This window comes from Pongo abelii, chromosome 2 (assembly GCF_028885655.2).
Source record: "Pongo abelii isolate AG06213 chromosome 2, NHGRI_mPonAbe1-v2.0_pri, whole genome shotgun sequence".
NCBI classification, from domain to species: domain Eukaryota; kingdom Metazoa; phylum Chordata; class Mammalia; order Primates; family Hominidae; genus Pongo; species Pongo abelii.
Window position 1 is genome coordinate 190,633,697 of NC_085928.1, and position 20,219 is coordinate 190,653,915.

A 20,219-nucleotide genomic window follows, 5' to 3' on the forward strand; every position below is an offset into this window, starting at 1 on the left:
TCCTGTTCAGGGTATTTTCTGTGTGGGAAAGATGAATATAGCAGTGCTTAGAATGAGAATAGCATTCAATTCCACATCACTTAATGAATTTCCCCTTATGGGTTAAAGATAACCATGGGATGACAGACAACTGTCAAACATCAGAAAAAAACAGATTCACCTGGTCTGTCTCCCTATAATATCATTATAGGGATATATGGGCAGAGAAGCAGCCCTCTTCCTCTCTGAACAGCTGCCATACCAGGACTATAATGGTAAACTGGAGTTTAAAATTCAGAGGTGGTGTAGCTCCAAGAAATGCTAAGGTCCAGCCAGGGTGTGGCATAAGAGTGGGTGGCTATAGTGAAGTAAACGAAAGCGTTAAGCCTCAAATGTTGAACAGGTTGTCACATGCATACCAAAGAAACTTAGAGTGATAATAGGTCTTAAAGAAAAAGATTACGAATCTTGACTAGGGGAAATGACATGCTGCAAATAATAGCAAAAAGAAAAAAGTGTCAAAGAATGGTCAAGTAGAATGACCTGAACTCAAAAGAAGAAGACTTCTATAGCAAGTTCACAGTAAATTTTGGGAATCAGAGGGCAGTGCTTGACCTCACGGACTAGAGGTATATAGAATGAATAGTGCTTTCAGTATCTCCATTTAGGAATGAATGTTTTGGCCATTGTTAAGTGTAATAGTGGCCCTAATTAAGTGAAATAGTTGCTAGATTTCATGGAGGGAAAGTTGCAATTTTTTTTTTTTAATTCAGAGGATTACGATGAATGAGTTAACAAAGAAAACTTCATACCATCACAACTGTGAATCAATTAAAATTACCTTTATTACATAATAGGCCTGTGTTTTCTCCTCTTCTCCTTCAGGAGGCAGCATAACAACAGTCAGAATTTCATATCTATTCTTCAGCTTCTCAATTTTACTTAGCCGCTCATGAAACTCAGTGCTAATAAGAAAAAGAAACACTGAGAAACGAATAACATACTTTAGAATTTTTAAAGGACTATCAGGTGTTCTTACTGAAGACATTTGGATTTGTGTTACTACTAAACTCAAACAGGTTAAATTTGTTCTCACGTTTTAATTTAATAATTCAGTGTGAAGGATCTGATATTTACCCTACTTGAAAGCTGACAAGTTAGCCTGCCACAGTTTCATTGTGTCTTTTGCTGGCAGAAGACACAATTCCTGTTTCAGAGACAACGGACTTTATTTCTCATGACACAGCAAGTAGCATAAGATTCCTGTTTGATCGGTTCCCGTTGCTCCTTACATCCCATGGGGGCAAGAAGGGGCTCAAGTGGATGCTGCACACAGTAGATTTGCATCACAGCTGAGGAATCTCAAGCCTAGGTAACCCAAATATTTTATAGTGGGAAATAAGCAAACATGCCTAATTTTTGCTCCAGAAGGAGATACTACCTCTAGTTTCTGAGGCTGTTTGCTATTCAAACTTCTTTAAAAAGATAGTCTAAAGAGGGCGGTTGAGAATTGTCTTCCAGAATTCAGATTCAGATTCTTAAATCTATTGGTTACTTTCTCCTTTTATTTCAGTAAATTTGTATTTTATGAGCTATTTTTTAGAACTTAATACTAGTAATCTTAATATATGCATGGCAATATGGAGAGTGACTCAACTGCTTGCTATAAACTCATGAAAGTAAGCTATCTAACAATGGTGAAAAAGAAATCCTCGACCTACCAGTTTTTCTACTGCTAGAGAAAACTCATGGTAAAATATATTTAGTGTCAGAAGTTAACAGTTTTTCTTATTTTTAATTATCACTCATTTCCTCAGGAAATATTTACTCATCCTTTATGTGATCATAAAAACTTGCTGGACTTCAAGATTGTGGACCAAGCACAGTATATTACTCTTCCTTTCTAAAATAAAAAAAGATTAAAAAAAAACAGCAACATAGCTGTTCTGAGAACCAGAAAGGTACAATAATTTTTCATGAATTCATGGAAAATAGATGGGGTAAGATTAACAGAAAAAAAAAAATAGATACACACATGGAAGACCACTGCAGAAGCAGGAGCCATTTTCCACCAAAGAAGTCTGAAAAAAATCCAAACTCAGAAATAAGAAAAAGAACAAGAGTGATCTGTGAGGCTATAATCAACACCTCTGTGCCATTCCCCTCAACCCCTAAGCATACAGAAATGTCAGGAATGCTTTCTGCTCCAATGATAACCAAAAAATTACCACAGTTCCTAGCATGTATGTTGAAGCTAGAGAAGAGGTAAAAACATAAAGTAATTCTAGGCTTCCCCCAACAGTGGAAGTAAATGAAAAAGAAAGGCAGTTCTACTTAGGAATGAGATAAAGTCTTCATCACTCAAAATAAACACCTCCTAACTTTTTGTAACCATGAAATCCTAACCCTGCTTGATAGCTATTACACTCTTACCAGGACAAACTAGCTCAGAGCCTATAATCAGCCCTCCCATTTAGAGAAGCAATCTGTTGGAGAAAACCAGAGATCTACTTAATTGCAGAGGAAACCCTTACCAGTTAGCTACCGATATCCACTGAATAATAAGCATTTATTAATAAATATTAACAGAAAACAAAGGACCATTAAACATTTATGGAAAGCAAATGGCAAAAATGAACAAAATGAATGACGAACAGACCTGACACATAATGCATAGAAGACAATGTTTAGTCTTCTAATTAGTACCCTCAGAAGAGGATATTGATTCCAAAAACACCCATAAAACGAGATGGGCTGCTATGAAAATAAAGGACTAATGAAAGAATAACAGTGCTTGCAAATAAGTTTTCTTTTTCAGTGTAAGAGCAGTGAAGAATAAAGATTTAATGAGCAATCTGGAGAGAGATACAAGGGGGGAGATTAGGCAGAGGAGAGGGGAATAGGGAGAGAGAGAGAAAAAATATCTGAGAAAGTAAAATACAAGTAAAAAAAAAGAAACCTGGAGGACAGACTTAAAAGGGCCAACATCTACTAAAAATGAGGAACAAATGGGGAAAACAGAGGAAAGTATGATGGTAAGAAAAAAGTTAAATAGAAAAATATTCTCCTGACCTGAAGAAAGACTTGAATGAAATAATTAAAAGAGACCATACAGAAAGGAGTTCAGCCCCTCTTCCCTGGGAACCCCTATTCCCTGACTCTTCACCAGGCAGGGGCCCCAGCCCGTGACCACAGAACAGTTGCTCCACCCATGGCTGAGCATACCCACTGGTAGTGGCCTGGAGTTTCCTGGAGAGGCCCCCAGAGGCAAATGATAGCCTCTCTGCCATGACCACAGCAGCAGTTCTGTCCCTGCTGCCCTTGATTTGGGGGAAAAAAGCCCTGAGGACTATGCCTGAGCTTACAGCACACTACAGTCACCATGCAGAGAAGACACCACTCTCTTCTCCTGACTCCCTTAACTCCTTGCTCCCCAACAAGCCACAGGCTCACACCAGCAGTACAGCCATCCCACCCCACCCCACCAGCTGAACACTACCAGTAACAGCAGCTAAATGTTTCTCAGAGGTAGAGCTGCCAGGGGCAACCAAAAGCTTCTGCCACTGGCTCTGCAGTGGTACTACCCCAGCTATCCTCGGATTAACCAAGGAGCAAAGACCCTAAGTGCCTCATCCATATTTGCAACAAGCTGCAGTCCACCCAAGGAGAGGAAGCCAGTCCATCTCCCATGGATCACATAAACCCCCACTGCTCATCACCAGGCAGGGTGTCCCCAGCTTGGGCCCATAGCGCAGACTACCTCATCCTGGGTTTATTGCACTCAGTGATTGCTGACCTGCACCTCTCTGGGATGAAGCCATCAGGGGACAAAAGACCCTCAGCCACAACCACTACTAAGGTACCTTATTCTGCTGCCTCCAAGTTGGGAAAGAAACATAAACCCTGAGATCACCCCAGAGCTGTGGTGGGCAGCCCAGTAGCACCAAGCCATGATCTACAGCCAGCACTCAGGTGAGAGAGGAGCCCACACTTACAGAGCATTGAGAAAGAGCATGAATGTGAGGAAATATAGAGGAGCCACACAGCCAAGCAAGAACCTACCTACTGATCACTACACGTAAGCACCACCTACTGGATCACACCCCAAAGCTTCAACACCAAAAATAACTTCCTAACAGATCCCCCTGTGAAACCAAAGATAAGAAGTCAGCTACAAATAAAGACCCCACACAAAGCCTTGGCCCAGTGAAAACCTCCAGAAAAGAAATCTGTTGACTGTACTCAGTCTACACCACAGTTAAAGGAATAACCATTGTATTAGTCCATTTTCAAACTGCTATAAAGATACTACCTGAGACTGGATAATTTGCAACAAAAGAGATTTAATTGACTCACAGTTCCACATGTCTGAGGAGGCCTCAGGAAACATATAATCATCAGTCATGACGGAAGGCAAGGGGGAAGCAACATCTTCTTTACAAGGCAGCAGGAGAAAGCAAGAGAGGGAAACTTCCAAATATTTTTAAACCATCAGATCTCATGATAACTCACTCACTCATGAGAACAGCATTGGGGAAACCACCACCAATATCCATTACTTCCCACCAGGTCCCTCCCTCAACACAGGATTACAATTGTAGATGAGACTTGGGTGGGGACACAGAGCCAAACCATAATCTGCCCCAGTGCCTCCCAAATCTCATGTCCTCACATTTCAAAACCAATCGTACTTTCCCAATAATCCCCCAAAGTCTTAGGTCACTCCAGCATTAACTCAAAAGTCCAATTCCTAAGTCTCATCTGAGACAAAGCAAGTCCCTTCTGCCTATGAGCCTGTAAAATAAAAAACGAGTTGCTTCCAAGATACAATGGGGGCACAGGCATTGGATAAATGTTCCTGTTCCAAATTGGAGAAGTTGGCTAAAACAGAGGGGCCACAGGCCCCATGCAAGTCCAAAACCTGGCAGGGCACTCCTTAAAGCTCCAGAATAATCTCCTTTGACTCCATGTCTCATATCCAGGGCACACTGATACATGGGGTGGGCTCCCAAGGCCTTGGGTAGCTCTGCCCCTGTGGCTTTTTAGGGTACAGCCCCTGTGGCTGCCTTCACGGGCTGATATTGAGTACCTGCAGCTTTTCAAGGTGCATGGTGCAAGCTGTCAGTGGTTCAACATACACAAATCAATAAATTTGATTCATCACATAAACAGAACTAAAGACAAAAATAACATGATTATCTTAATAGATCTATAAAAGGCTTTTGATAAAAGTCAACACCTCTTCATGTTAAAAATTCTCAATAAATTAGGTGTTGAAGGAACATACCTCAAAATAATAACAGCCATCTATGACAAACCCACAGCCAACATGATAGTAAATGGGGAAAAGCTGGAAGCATTCCTCTTGAAAACCAACATAAGACAAGGATGCCCTCTCTCATCACTCTTAGTCAACAATAGTATTGGAAGTCCTGGACAAAGCAGTAGGCAAGAGAATGAAATAAAGAGCATCTAAATAGGAAGAGAGGAAGTCAAACTATCCTTGTTTGCAGATGATATGATTCTATATCTAGAAAACCCCATAGTCTCAGCCCAAAACCTGCTTCAGCTGATGGACAACTTCAGCAAAGTTTCAGGATACAAAATCAACATATAAAAATTACTAGCATTCCTATATACCAATAACAGCCAAGCCAATAGCCAAATCAGGAACACAATCCCATTACACAATTAACACAAAAAGAATAAAATACCTAGGAATACAGCTAACCAGGGAGGTGAAAGATCTCTACAATGAGAATTACAAAACACTGCTCAAGGAAATCAGCAGAAAACTGATTTCTCATGGATAGGAAGAATCAATGTTAAAATGGCCATACTGCCCAAAGCAATTTACAGATTCAATGCTATTTCTGTCAAACTACCAATGACATTTTTATAGAACTAGAAAAAAACTATTTTAAAATTCATATGGAACCAAAAAAGAGTCTGAGTACCAAGGCGGTCCTAAACAAAAATAACAAAGCTTGAGGCATCACGTTACCCAACTTCAAAGTACACTACAGGGCTACAGTAACCAAAACAGCATGGTACTGGTACAAAAACAGACTTACAGACCAATGCAACAGGAGAGCCCAGAAATCAGGCTGCATCCCTACCACCATCTCATCTTCAACAAAACTGAGAAAAACTATCAATGGGGAATGGACTCGCTATTCAATACATGGTGCTGGGATAACTGGCTAGCCATATGCAGAATATTGAAACTGGACCCCTTTCTTACACCACATACAAAAATCAACTCAAGATGGATTAAATATTTAAATGTAATACTCAAAACTATAAAAACCCAGAAGACAACCTAGGCAGTATTATTCTGGACAGAGGAAAGGGCAAAGATTTCATGATGAAGATGACAAAAGCAATCACAACAAAAACAAAAAGTGATAAATGGGGTCTAATTAAAACTGAAGAACTTCTGCACGGCAAAGTAAACTATCAACAGAGAAAACAGACAACCTAGAAAATGGGAGAAAATTTTTGCAAACTCTGCATCTGATAAAGGTCTAACATCCAACAACTATAAGGAACTTAAACAAATTTATAAGAAAAAATACAACCGTATTAAAAAGTGAGCAAAGGACATGAACACTTTTCAAAGGGAGACATGCATGTGCCAAAAAGCATAAGAAAAAAAGCTCAATAGATCTTTAGAAAAATGCAAATCAGGGTGGCAGCCAAGATGGCCGAATAGGAACAGCTCCAGTCTACAGCTCCCAGCGTGAGCGACGCAGAAGATGGGTGATTTCTGCATTTCCATCTGAGGTACCAGGTTCATCTCACTAGGGAGTGCCAGATAGTGGGTGCAGCACACCGTGCATGAGCCGAAGCAGGGCGAGGCATTGCCTCACTCGGGAAGCGCAAAAGGTCAGGGAGTTCCCTTTCCTAGTCAAAGAAAGGGGTGACAGACAGCACCTGGAAAATCGGGTCACTCCCACCCTAATACTGCGCTTTTCCAATGGGCTTAAAAAATGGCTCACCAGCAGATTATATCCCGCACCTGGCTCGGAGGGTCCTACGCCCACGGAGTCTCGCTGATTGCTGGCACAGCAGTCTGAGATCAAACTGCAAGGCGGCAGCGAGGCTGAGGGAGGGGCTCCTGCCATTGCCCAGGCTCACTTAGGTAAACAAAGCAGCCTGGAAGCTCAAACTGGGTGGAGCCCACCACAGCTCAAGGAGGCCTGCCTGCCTCTGTAGGCTCCACCTCTGGGGGCAGGGCACAGACAAAAAGACAGCAGTAACCTCTGCAGACTTAAATGTCCCTGTCTGACAGCTTTGAAGAGAGCAGTGGTTCTCCCAGCACACAGCTGGAGATCTGAGAATGGGCAGACTGCCTCCTCAAGTGGGTCCCTGACCCCTGACCCCCGAGCAGCCTAACTGGGAGGCACCCCCAGTAGGGGCAGACTGACACCTCACACGGCCGGGTACTCCTCTGAGACAAAACTTCCAGAGGAACGATCAGACAGCAGCATTCGCGGTTCACGAAAATCCGCTGTTCTGCAGTCACCACTGCTGATACCCAGGCAAACAGGGTCTGGAGTGGACCTCTAGCAAACTCCAGCAGACCTGCAGCTGAGGGTCCTGTCTGTTAGAAGGAAAACTAACAAACAGAAAGGACATCCACACCAAAAACCCATCTGTACATCACCATCATCAAAGACCAAAAGTAGATAAAACCACAAAGATGGGGAAAAAACAGAGCAGAAAAACTGGAAACTCTAAAAAGCAGAGCACCTCTCCTCCTCCAAAGGAACGCAGTTCCTCACCAGCGACGGAACAAAGCTGGACGGAGAATGACTTTGACGAGTTGAGAGAAGGCGGCTTCAGATGATCATACTACTTCGAGCTACAGGAGGAAATTCAAACCAAAGGCAAAGAAGTTAAAAACTTTGAAAAAAATTTAGATGAATGTATAACTGGAATAACCAATACAGAGAAGTACTTAAAGGAGCTGATGGAGCTGAAAGCCAAGGCTCAAGAACTACGTGAAGAATGCAGAAGCCTCAGGAGCCAATGCGATCGACTGGAAGAAAGGGTATCAGTGATGGAAGATGAAATGAATGAAATGAAGTCAGAAGGGACGTTTAGAGAAAAAAGAATAAAAAGAAACAAAGAAAGCCTCCAAGAAATATGGGACTATGTGAAAAGACCAAATCTACGTCTGATTGGTGTACCTGAAAGTGACGGGGAGAATGGAACCAAGTTGGAAAACACTCTGCAGGATAATATCCAGGAGAACTTCCCCAATCTAACAAGGCAGGCCAACATTCAGATTCAGGAAATACAGAGAACGCCACAAAGATACTCCTCAAGAACAGCAACCCCAAGACACGTAATTGTCAGATTCACCAAAGTTGAAATGAAGGAAAAAATGTTACGGGCAGCCAGAGAGAAAGGTCGGGTTACCCACAAAGGGAAACCCATCAGACTAACAGCGGATCTCTCAGCAGAAACTCTACAAGCCAGAAGAGAGTAGGGGCCAATATTCAACATTCTTAAAGAAAAGAATTTTCAACCCAGAATTTCATATCCAGCCAAACTAAGCTTCATAAGTGAAGGAGAAATAAAATACTTTACAGACAAGCAAATGCTGAGAGATTTTGTCACGACCAGGCCTACCCTAAAAGAGCTCCTGAAGGAAGCACTAAACATAGAAAAGAACAACCGGTACCAGCCACTGCAAAATCATGCCAAATTGTAAAGACCCTCGAGGCTAGGAAGAAACTGCATTAACTAACGAGCAACATAACCAGCTAACATCATACTGACAGGATCAAATTCACACATAACAATATTAACTTTAAATGTAAATGGACTAAATGCTCCAGTTAAAAGACACAGCCTAGCAAATTGGATAAAGAGTCAAGACCCATCAGTGTGCTGTATTCAGGAAACCCATCTCATGTGCAGAGACACACATAGACTCAAAATAAAAGGATGGAGGAAGATCTACCAAGCAAATGGAAAACAAAAAAGGCAGGGGTTGCAATCCTAGTCTTTGATAAAACAGACTTTAAACCAACAAAGATCAAAAGAGACAAAGAAGGCCATTACATAATGGTAAAGGGATCAATTCAACAAGAAGAGCTAACTATCCTAAATATATATGCACCCAATACAGGAGCACCCAGATTCATAAAACAAGTCCTGAGTGACCTACAAAGAGACTTAGACTCCCACACAATAATAATGGGAGACTTTAACACCCCATTGTCAACATTAGACAGATCAACGAGACAGAAAGTCAACAAGGATACCCAGGACTTGAACTCAGCTCTGCACTAAGTGGACCTAATAGACATCTACAGAACTCTCCACCTCAAATCAACAGAATATACATTTTTTTCAGCACCACACCACACCTATTCCAAAATTGACTACATAGTTGGAAGTAAAGCTCTCCTCAGCAAATGTAAAAGAACAGAAATTATAAGAAACTGTCTCTCAGACCACAGTGCAATGAAACTAGAACTCAGGATTAAGAAACTCACTCAAAACCGCTCAACTACATGGAAACTGAACAACCTGCTCCTGAATGAATACTGGGTACATAACGAAATGAAGGCAGAAATAAAGATGTTCTTTGAAACCAACGAGAACCAAGACACAACATACCAGAATCTCTGGGACACATTCAAAGCAGTGTGTAGAGGGAAATTTATAGCACTAAATGCCCACAAGAGAAAGCAGGAAAGATCCAAAATTGACACCCTAACATCACAATTAAAAGAACTAGAAAAGCAAGAGCAAACACATTCAAAAGCTAGCAGAACGCAAGAAATAACTAAAATCAGAGCAGAACTGAAGGAAATAGAGACACAAAAAAACCCTTCAAAAAATTAATGAATCCAGGAGCTGGTTTTTTGAAAGGATCAACAAAACTGATAGACTGCTAGCAAGACTAATAAAGAAAAAGAGAAGAATCAAATAGACGCAATAAAAAATGATAAAGGGGATATCACCACTGATCCCACAGAAATACAAACTACCATCAGAGAATACTACAAACACCTCTACGCAAATAAACTAGAAAATCTAGAAGAAATGGATAAATTCCTCGACACATACACCCTCCCAAGACTAAACCAGGAAGAAGTTGAATCTCTGAATAGACAAATAACAGGATCTGAAATTGTGGCAATAATCAATAGCTTACCAACCAAAAAGAGTCCAGGACCAGATGGATTCACAGCCGAATTCTACCAGAGGTACAAGGAGGAATTGGTACCATTCCTTCTGAAACTATTCCAATCAATAGAAAAAGAGGGAATCCTCCCTAACTCATTTTATGAGGCCAGCATCATCCTGATACCAAAGCCAGGCAGAGACAGAACAAAAAAAGAGAATTTTAGACCAATATCCTTGATGAACATTGATGCAAAAATCCTCAATAAAATACTGGCAAACCGAATCCAGCAGCACATCAAAAAGCTTATCCAGCATGATCAAGTGGGCTTCATCCCTGGGATGCAAGGCTGGTTCAATATACGCAAATCAATAAATGTAATCCAGCATATAAACAGAACCAAAGACAAAAACCACATGATTATCTCAATAGATGCAGAAAAGGCCTTTGACAAAATTCAACAACACTTCATGCTAAAAACTCTCAATAAATTAGGTATTGATGGGACGTATCTCAAATAAGAAGAGCTATCTATGACAAACCCACAGCCAATATCATACTGAATGGGCAAAAACTGGAAGCATTCCCTTTGAAAACTGGCACAAGACAGGGATGCCCTCTCTTACCACTCCTATTCAACATAGTGTTGGAAGTTCTGGCCAGGGCAATTAGGCAGGAGAAGGAAATAAAGGGTATTCAATTAGGAAAAGAGGAAGTCAAATTGTCCCTGTTTGCAGATGACATGATTGTATATCTAGAAAACCCCATTGTCTCAGCCCAAAATCTCCTTAAGCTGATAAACAACTTCAGCAAAGTCTCAGGATACAAAATCAATGTGCAAAAATCACAAGCATTCTTATACACCAATAACAGACAAACAAAGAGCCAAATCTTGAGTGAACTCCCATTCACAATTGCTTCAAAGAGAATAAAACACCTAGGAATCCAACTTACAAGGGACGTGAAGGACCTCTTCAAGGAGAACTACAAACCACTGATCAATGAAATAAAAGAGGATACAAACAAATGGAAGAACATTCCATGCTCATGGGTAGGAAGAATCAATATCGTGAAAATGGCCATACTACCCAAGGTAATTTATAGATTCAGTGCCATCCCCATCTAGCTACCAATGACTTTCTTCACAGAATTGGAAAAAACTACTTTAAAGTTCATATGGAACCAAAAAAGAGCCCACATCCCCTAGTCAATCCTAAGCCAAAAGAACAAAGCTGGAGGCATCATGCTACCTGACTTCAAACTATACTACAAGGCTACAGTAACCAAAACAGCATGGTACTGGTACCAAAACAGAGACATAGATCAATGGAACAGAACAGAGCCCTCAGAAATAACGCCGCATATCTACATCTGATCTTTGACAAACCTGACAAAAACTAGCAATGGGGAAAGGATTCCCTATTTAATAAATGGTGCTGGGAAAACTGGCTAGCCATATGTAGAAAGCTGAAACTGGATCCCTTCCTTACACCTTATACAAAAATTAATTCAAGATGGATTAAAGACTTAAATGTTAGACCTAAAACCATAAGAACCCTAGAAGAAAACCTAGGCATTACCATTCAGGACATAGGCATGGGCAAGGACTTCATGTCTAAAACACCAAAAGCAATGGCAACAAAAGACAAAATTGACAAATGGGATCTAATTAAACTAAAGAGCTTCTGCACAGCAAAAGAAACTACCATCAGAGTGAACAGGCAACCTAAAAAATGGGAGAAAATTTTCGCAACCTACTCATCTGACAAAGGGCTAATACCCAGAATCTACAATGAACTCAAACAAATTTACAAGAAAAAAACAAACAACCCCATCAAAAAGTGGGCGAAGGACCTGAACAGACACTTCTCAAAAGAAGACATTTATGCAGCCAAAAAACACAGGAAAAAATGCTCACCATCACTGGCCATCAGAGAAATGCAAATCAAAACCACAATGAGATACCATCTCACACCAGTTAGAATGGCAATCATTAAAAAGTCAGGAAACAACAGGTGCTGGAGAGGATGTGGAGAAATAGGAACACTTTTACACTGTTGGTGGGACTGTAAACTAGTTCAACCATTGTGGAAGTCAGTGTGGCGATTCCTCAGGGCTCTAGAACTAGAAATACCATTTGACCCAGCCATCCCATTGCTGGGTATATACCCAAAGGACTATAAATCATGCTGCTATAAAGACACATGCACACATATGTTTATTGCGGCACTATTCACAATAGCAAAGACTTGGAACAAACCCAAATGTCCAACAATGATAGACTGGATTAAGAAAATGTGGCACATATACACCATGGAATACTATGCAGCCATAAAAAATGATGAGTTCATGTCCTTTGTAGGGACACGGATGAAATTGGAAATCATTATTCTCAGTAAACTATCGCAAGAACAAAAAACCAAACACCGCATATTCTCACTCATAGGTGTGAATTGAACAATGAGAACACATGGACACAGGAAGGGGATCATCACACTTGGGACTGTTGTGGGGTGGGGGGAGGGGGAGGGATAGCGTTAGGAGATATACCTAATACTAAATGATGAGTTAATGGGTGCAGCACACCAGCATGGCACATGTATACATATGTAACTAACCTGCACATTGTGCACATGTACCCTAAAACTTAAAGTATAATAATAATAAAAGAAAACAAATTAAAAAAATAAAAAGAAAAATGCAAATCAAAACCACAACGAGATACCATCTCACACCAGTCAGAATGGCTGCCATTAAAAGTCAAATAAAATAACAGATGCTGGTGAGGTTGTAGAGAAAAAGGAATGCTTATATAATATTGGTGGGAATGTAAATTAGTTCAGCCATTGTGGAAAGCTATGTGGTGATTCCTCAAGAAAGTAAAAACAGAAGTATCATTCAACCCAGAAATCCCATTACTAGGTATATACCCAAAGGAATATAAGTCACTCTACCATAAAGACATATGTGCACAAATGTTCATTGTAGCACTATTCACAGTAGCAAAGACATGGAATCAACCTAAATACCCACCAATGACAGATTAGATTTAAAAATTATGGCATATATACACCATGGAATACAATGCAGCCATAAAAAAGAATAAGATCTTGTGTTTCACGGGAACATGGATGGAGCTGGAGGCCATTATCCTTAGCAAACTAGTGCAGGAACAGAAAACCAAACTCTGCATGTTCTCACTTATAAGTGGGAGCTAAATGATAACTCATGGACACAAAGAGGAAAACAATGGACATTGGGACCTGTTGGTGGGTGGAGGGTGAAAGGAGGGATAGAAACAGAAAAAATAACTATTGGGTACTAGGATTAGTAGCTGGGTAATGAAATAATCTGTATAACAAACCCCCATGACACAAGTTTACCTGTATAACAAACCTGCACATGTACCCCTGAACCGAAGATAAAAAAAATTTTAAAAATCACTGAAAGAGGTCTAGGAATGGTCAAGCAAGAGAAACTTTAAAATGACAAAACGCCCAGACACATACAAGAAAATTATAAAACACCAAGGATAAAGAGAGTGTCCCAAAGCTTCCAGAAAGAAAACAAACAAAGCCCAGTTTCCCTACAAAATAAATTTCATTAATCTGTAATCAGACTTCTCATAAACAACACTGTAATCTAGCACAATATGAAACAATGTTTTACAATGTTCTGTCATTCAAGTTTAAGGGAGAATAAATATATTTATTAAATATTCAAGGACTGCAAAGTTTCAGAAAACATCAGTTCGAAAAAACAAATTCAAAATCATACTCCAAAAAAGGAAACGAAATCCAAGAAAATAGAATGATGACAAGGGATAAATGAAAAAACCATTAAATCAAGAAACAAAACACATAGGTAATTTTAAATTATTGCTGACATTTGGATCCACAGCTTAATGCACATGAAAAAGTTTTTTAAAAAGTAAAGACATAATATTAAAAACATAGCAAGAGACTATAATCAGTATTTCAACAATATGTGAAAGATGGGAAAAGGAAAAGAAGAGGTAAGAGATGCTAAAAGTCTTATTTTTTAGGAAGGGGAAAATAATAGAAACTAATTTTCAATATTCATAGAGAAAGGATTAAAGTTTCTTTTAAATCTAAGAATAACCAACAAAATAATTAAAATTAGAATGTATACCTTCCAAATAAAGAAAAGGCTAAACAAAATTCAGTAAAAACAATGAAAAGCAGGAAAGACAGAAATAATGATTACATGGCAATTTCTTAATGTTTCCTGAAAAGTTAAATATATACCTACCACATGATCCAGCAATTTTACTCCTAAGTATTTATCCAAGAGAAAAGAAAGCATATGTCCATACCAAGAACACATATGTTCATAGCACCTTTGTTTATAACAGCTAAGAACTGGAAACAACTCAAATGTCCGTCAGCAGGTAAATGTATAAATAAACTGGAGTAAACACATGTAATGGAATACTGCTATTTAACAAGAGAAAGCCAGGGTCAGCAAACCATCCTGCCTGCCACCTGTTTTTAGATAGCCCACAAGCTAAGAATGACTTTTAAATTTTTAAGTGATTAGAAAAATAAAAGAATTATATTTCATGAAAATTTAAAATTTCAATATTCATACAGTTTTATTGGAAAATAGCCGTGCTCATTTTTTGACAGTGTCTGTGGCTGCTTTCAGTCTACAATGACAGAGTTGAGTGAGTTGAGCTATTAAAACAATGACTGGAAGCAGCCTAAATGCCAATCAACCAACAAGTGGATAAAGAAAATGTGGTATATATACACCATACTACTCAGCCACAAAAAGGAACAAAATCATGGCATTTGCAGCAACTGGATGGAGTTGGAGACCATTATTCTAAGTGAAGTACCTCAGGAATGGAAAACCAAATATTGTTATGTTCTCACTTATAAGCGGGAGCTAAGCTATGAGGATAGAAGAGAATAAAAATGATATAATGGACTTTGGGGACTTGTGGGGGGTGGAGTGTGAGAGGGACCCGAGGGATAAAGGACTATACTTTGAGTACAGTGTACACTGCTTGGGTTCAGATACACCACAGTCTCAGAAATTACTGCTAAAGAACTTATCTGTGTAGCTAAAAACCACCTGTTTCTCAAAAATTATTGAAATAAAATTTTAGAAAAAATTGAAAAATAAAACAAAGACAATATGGCCTGCAAAGAACTGTAAGTTAGTTATCTAGCTCTTAGAGAAAAAGTGTGTCAACCCCTGACAAAAAGGAATGTATATTGATATACACAACATGGATGAATTTCAAAATAATTATGCTGAATGAAAAAAGCCAGACAAAAGGCAGACCTACTATTGGATTCCATTTACATTAAACTCTTGAAAATGCAATCCGAACTATGTGGATGAAAAGGAGATCAGTTGTCCGGAGAGAGAAACACGGGGGAAGGACTGAAGGGAGGAATTACAATGTGGTACAAGGAAACTTGTGGGGGTGATGGATACATTATCTTGATGGTGGTGATGGTCTCTCCAGTATATTACATATGTCAAAACCTATCAAATGTACACTTTAAATATGTGCAACTTATGTATCTCAAATATACCTCAATAAAGTTTAAAAAGTAAAGTCTATGACAATTGAAAGACAGGAAAGGCAAAAAAGAAAAAATGGCAATATTTTTTGTGGGATACAGCTAATATAATACTTAGAGAGTTTTTTTTAGACTTCAAAACTGAAAATTAATAAGCTAAGCATCTGCAGAATTAGGAAAAGAACATTAAAAAAGCCCATATAAAAGAAGGAAAAAATAGTAAAGGCAAGATCAGAAACAAATGAAATAATGAATGGACAATAGAAGATATCAATATGAGCACATCCTTTCCAAATAATGTTAATACTGATTAACTTGTGGTAAGAATTATCCTACCCCAAAAGAATGCACAAATAACCAACGTCAGGAATACAAAAGGAGTCATCTCTAAAAATACTACGACTATTAAATAATAAAATTATAAACAACTGTATGGCAATAAATTTGAAATTTGGATAAATATAGAAAATTTTTCCTAGAGAAAAATAGAATTTACCAAAACAGAATCAATAATAAATACAAAATCTGCATTGTCCTATAACCAGTATATAAACCAATAGTTGAAAATGTTCCCCCATAGAAAACTTCAGGCTCCCAATGGCTTTTTTTTTTCCAGTGAGGCCTTTGAAAAACAAAAAAGATATAATTCCACTCTTTTAGAAACATATTCAATGTATAGAAAAATAAGAAATACACACAAGTCATTTTATGAAGTCAGACATAACCTTAATAGCCTGATAACCTGACAAGGACAGTAGAGCAAGGATAATTATGGATCATTTGTACACATGAACATAGATGCAAAAATTGTATTAAAATATTCCCTAACAAAATCTAGATGTATGCAAAAGATAATATGTAACAGATAAGTTGGGTTTATTCTAGAATGTAAGGTTGGTTTGACTTTGAAAAATTGATCAATATGATTAAACACAACAGACTGAAGAAGCTACATCTTGTCAATAAGTGCTGAGAAAGCATATAATAAAAGTCAACATCCATTCTTGATTAAACAAAATAACTTCTTAGTAAAGGATAAAAATAGATAGGAGCTCAATGTGGTAAAAGGTATCTAAAAAATAGAAATAAACTACAGTAAACCTTATACTTAATGCAAAAACAATGAAAAATTTCCCTTTGAGATCAGGTAATAAGACAAGGATACCTGTAATCAACACTGCTCTTCAGTATTGAACTGGGGAAAAAAGAAAAGTTATAAAGGTTGGAAAGCAAGAAATAAAACTGTTATTATTTGAAAATAATATAAATGAAATACAGTATATAGAAAATTAGAATCTACTGATTGTTAGAACAAGACTGATTGTTAAGCAAGGTTGCTGACCACTTAATATACGGAAATTAACTGCATTTCTACATACCAGCAACAAACCAAAAATGAAATTGACAGTAACGTTAAAGAAAAAACATGTAGCCAGAAATAATCTTATAAAAGATGTGGAAAATCACTCCGATAGATGCAGCTATTGAATATCTATTTTTAAAAAGACATGTTATTTGACTTTACCACAAACAATACATAAAAAGCAATTCCTAGTAGATTAGTGATCTTAATGTAAAAGAGACAATCTAAAGAATGAAGAATTAACCAAAAGAAGAGCCTAGATTTACGGCTCTAACATGCCCTATGTCTTTCTTATATGAAAAGCCATTTCAAATGAATATGAAAAAGATGCACATCCAGGATGTTAGAGGGGGCGGCCAGTTCTCCTGACATCATCTTCACTCTTTTTTTTTATTCCTCAGCAGTTTTAAAATGAAAAATTACCTTATGTTTTCCCGTTCTTGATCAACATATCTTATTTGTGATGCAAGCATTGTTTTATGAACCTTGATTTCTTCAGTTCGCTCTTCCATTGCTGTGTATAATTGCTGTTTTCTTTTTTCTAGGGAAAGAACTTCTTCTGCCTTACTGTGAAGCATTTCTCGAGTACGCTTAACTTCAAGTTTTAAAAGATTGTCCTCTATCATCAAATCCTATCAACGTAACAAAATGGTCAAATATTGAAATTATTTTTAATTGCAAAACCAAAATATTTTTATTGCTATATAAGTAAAACTTGAAAATACACCTTTTTCTAATTTAACCATTGACTAAGATACTAACTAGGCCTAAAATTGATCAGAGTCATAGTTTTTTTTTCTTTTAAGAAAAGGGTTTATAGTTATTCCAAATCTTTTTTATAATTCAATTTTAAAGTCAAGCTTTGCTATTATAAAAAACAAAGGGAAGAAGTTATTCCTGAAATTAAATTTACACTATCCAAAAAACATAAAGCCCTATGAATGGCCATTTTTATACTCTGAATATCACAAAATAATGTGGAAATATATTTTTATTTTAAAACAATTCAGTCATGAATAGAGTACTGATATAAGAGTACAGATATCTATCAATTTTCAGAATAGAAACCCCAGAAAAAAACACTCCAAGATATAAGATTTTATTGTTTCATAAACATAGCTTTTCATTTGGAGAGGTTAGATACTTACATCTCACGTGCGCCAAAAATATGTTCTAGATGAATGAAAAATCTTAAGAGATGAAATCAACGTAACTACTAGAAATAGTAAACATTTGTCTGATTTTTAGTGTAACCAAGAAGTTTCTAAGCATAAAAATTAAAAAGAAAAACTAAAAGACTTGATGTTTAAAAAAAAGTTTGTGTCACAAACACTGAATAAAAATGTAAAGGTAAATGGGGAAAATATTTACAATATTTATGACAGAGATAATTTTTATTTATTTATTTTTTGAGACGGAGTCTTACTCTGTTGCTCAGGCTGGAGTGCAGTGGTGCGATCTCCGTTTACTGCAAGCTCTGCCTCCCGGGTTCACGCCATTCTCCTGCCTCAGCCTCCCAAGTAGCTGGGACTACAGGTGCCCGCCACCATGCCTGGCTAATTTTTTGTATTTTTAGTAGAGACGGGGTTTCACCATGTTAGCCAGGATGGTCTCGATCTCCTGACCTCGTGATCCACCCGCCTCGGCCTCCCAAAGTGCTGTGATTACAGGCGTGAGCCACCGCGCCCGGCCGACAGAGATAGTATTTTTACATGTGAAAATCTTCTATAATTTATGTATGTAAACTTCCCAGCAGAAAAAAAATGGGCCAAGAATACAAACTAGAGCTCCAAAGAAAAAAAATACGGAACATGACATAACAGACAAAAGTGTTTTAAACATTTTTATTTAAACATAAATGTTTGAAAATTTATCATTAAACAAAATATTTTTAAACCACCAATTTTAAAAATGCAGACTGAAACAATGAGATACCATGTTTATCAAATTGGCAACAATTTTTTAAATTAGGATATCCAGCCTCAGTGGTAGTGAATAAAATAGAATGCTTACACACTACTGATAGGAGTATTAATGGTGCCCTGTAGAAGAGAATTGGGCTTAAAAATAGTTTCAAGACACTAAAAATATTCATTTCTTTCTGAACCATAATTATACAGCTAGGAATTTATCCAGAGGAACTAATTGAATAACTACACAATGAACAACTAATTGAACAACTGCACTGTACATGTAGTACTATTTACAATAGCCAAGCATTGGAAAGAAACAAAAATCTAAAAAATAGGGGATGGTTAAATAAATTATGGTAACTTCATGCAATGGACTTATAGAAAGCCTTCAAAATGTTCTTGAAAGAATAGTTAATGTTTTAGGAAGCGTATGATATATAGAAATTTTTTTAATACAACATAAAAAGCCAAATTTCTTTAAAAGACTGGAGGGAAATAATAGACTTTAACAGTGTTTATATTGGGTATAGTGATTATAGTGACATTTTCTTTTTCATAATTTGCTATATTTTTTCATTTATCTACAAGTAACATGGAAACATGGTTTTCAATACTACATATGCATACAATTTTACTGCACCTGCTTAAAAGCTTTGGCTTTATCAAGTTCTTTCTCTGATCTGTCGATGAAAAGGTTTAGTTCATTTATTTTGGTCATAAGGGACTGTTTTTCATCACTGTTTTTACTATGTGACTTCTTGATAAAATAAAGATCATTCTGCAAAAAAGAAAAAGTATATAAATGTATGTTTTAAATATTAACAAAAATATTAAATACATACTGTATTATATATCTTACATTAAATTATATACTCAGATATTTAAAATAATCCTATGTTTTATTATCTCTCTTTCTGCTATGTGTCTAATATAATACACATGGATAGTCACATAGGAATATTTTCATTTTTATCATCAATTGATGTTTTGGATTTAGTACGAGTTTAGTAATTCTAGGAAATACATACTTCCAGTTCGACCTAATGAATCACAGTCATCCCTCAGTATTGTCTGGGGATTGGTTGCAGGACAACTGCACTACCACCATCAAAAGGTATGGATGTTCAAGTCCCTTATATAAAATGGCATAGTATTTGCATATAATCTACACACATCTTCCTGTATACTTTAAATTATCTTTACATTACTTATGTAATAAAATGTAAATGTTATGTAAATAGTTGTTATACTGTATCATT

General features: G+C 37.5%; 1 protein-coding gene across 1 annotated transcript in view; it reads right to left on the reverse strand.

Moving 5' to 3' along the window:
* Nucleotides 1-20,219, reverse strand: part of CCDC39 (coiled-coil domain 39 molecular ruler complex subunit) — a 76,151-nt gene that overhangs the window by 21,124 nt on the left and 34,808 nt on the right. The window contains exons 12-14 of the mRNA XM_002814333.4: nucleotides 19,601-19,738; nucleotides 17,471-17,679; nucleotides 821-944 (exon numbers count right to left, since the gene is read on the reverse strand). Coding sequence (XP_002814379.2) covers nucleotides 821-944; nucleotides 17,471-17,679; nucleotides 19,601-19,738 — 471 coding nt within the window. The remainder of the gene's footprint in view (nucleotides 1-820; nucleotides 945-17,470; nucleotides 17,680-19,600; nucleotides 19,739-20,219) is intronic.